Genomic DNA, 401 nt, shown 5'->3' with positions numbered 1-401 from the left:
TTTTACAAAATACTGCAAACAACTACAACCACCAACTTCCATATTAATATTACTAACATATACAAATAATATAAATTGGAAGAGGCAGGCTATAGGGTGTTTTAGTACCATATTTGCTAGTTATATTACTCACCTTTTCCTCTAATTCTGACTCAAAATCATTTTCATTCATGGCAGCAATCTCAGCAGGATCCATCTTGCTGACTAGTGGCTCAGACTCCTTAAGGGAAAAATCCTTCAGACTTCCTGATAGTGAGGTTATTTGGCTTTCAACCTAAAAAAAGGAAACAATAGTTTCTCATAAGTAAAACACATTTATATTTTATCTATTGAGAATTTTTTTATTAATCATATATTTCCATACAATTAAAAAATCATTGTTATTTTCACCACTGTCTTTC

The 401-nt window shown here is 30.7% G+C and overlaps 1 protein-coding gene across 1 annotated transcript in view; it reads right to left on the bottom strand.

The window, feature by feature from the left end:
- The window catches only part of LOC119587357 (intraflagellar transport protein 46 homolog), a gene marked incomplete at its 3' end in the record, with an annotated part of 36,509 nt that overhangs the window by 24,883 nt on the left and 11,225 nt on the right, over positions 1–401 (bottom strand). Inside the window, 1 exon segment of the mRNA XM_037936103.1 lies at positions 134–274. Coding sequence (XP_037792031.1) covers positions 134–274 — 141 coding nt within the window.

The sequence above is a fragment of the Penaeus monodon genome, chromosome 22 (genome assembly GCF_015228065.2).
Source record: "Penaeus monodon isolate SGIC_2016 chromosome 22, NSTDA_Pmon_1, whole genome shotgun sequence".
NCBI classification, from domain to species: Eukaryota; Metazoa; Arthropoda; class Malacostraca; order Decapoda; family Penaeidae; genus Penaeus; species Penaeus monodon.
The sequence above is the reverse complement of the archived record's forward strand: the minus strand, read 5'-3'. Positions and strand labels throughout refer to the sequence as shown.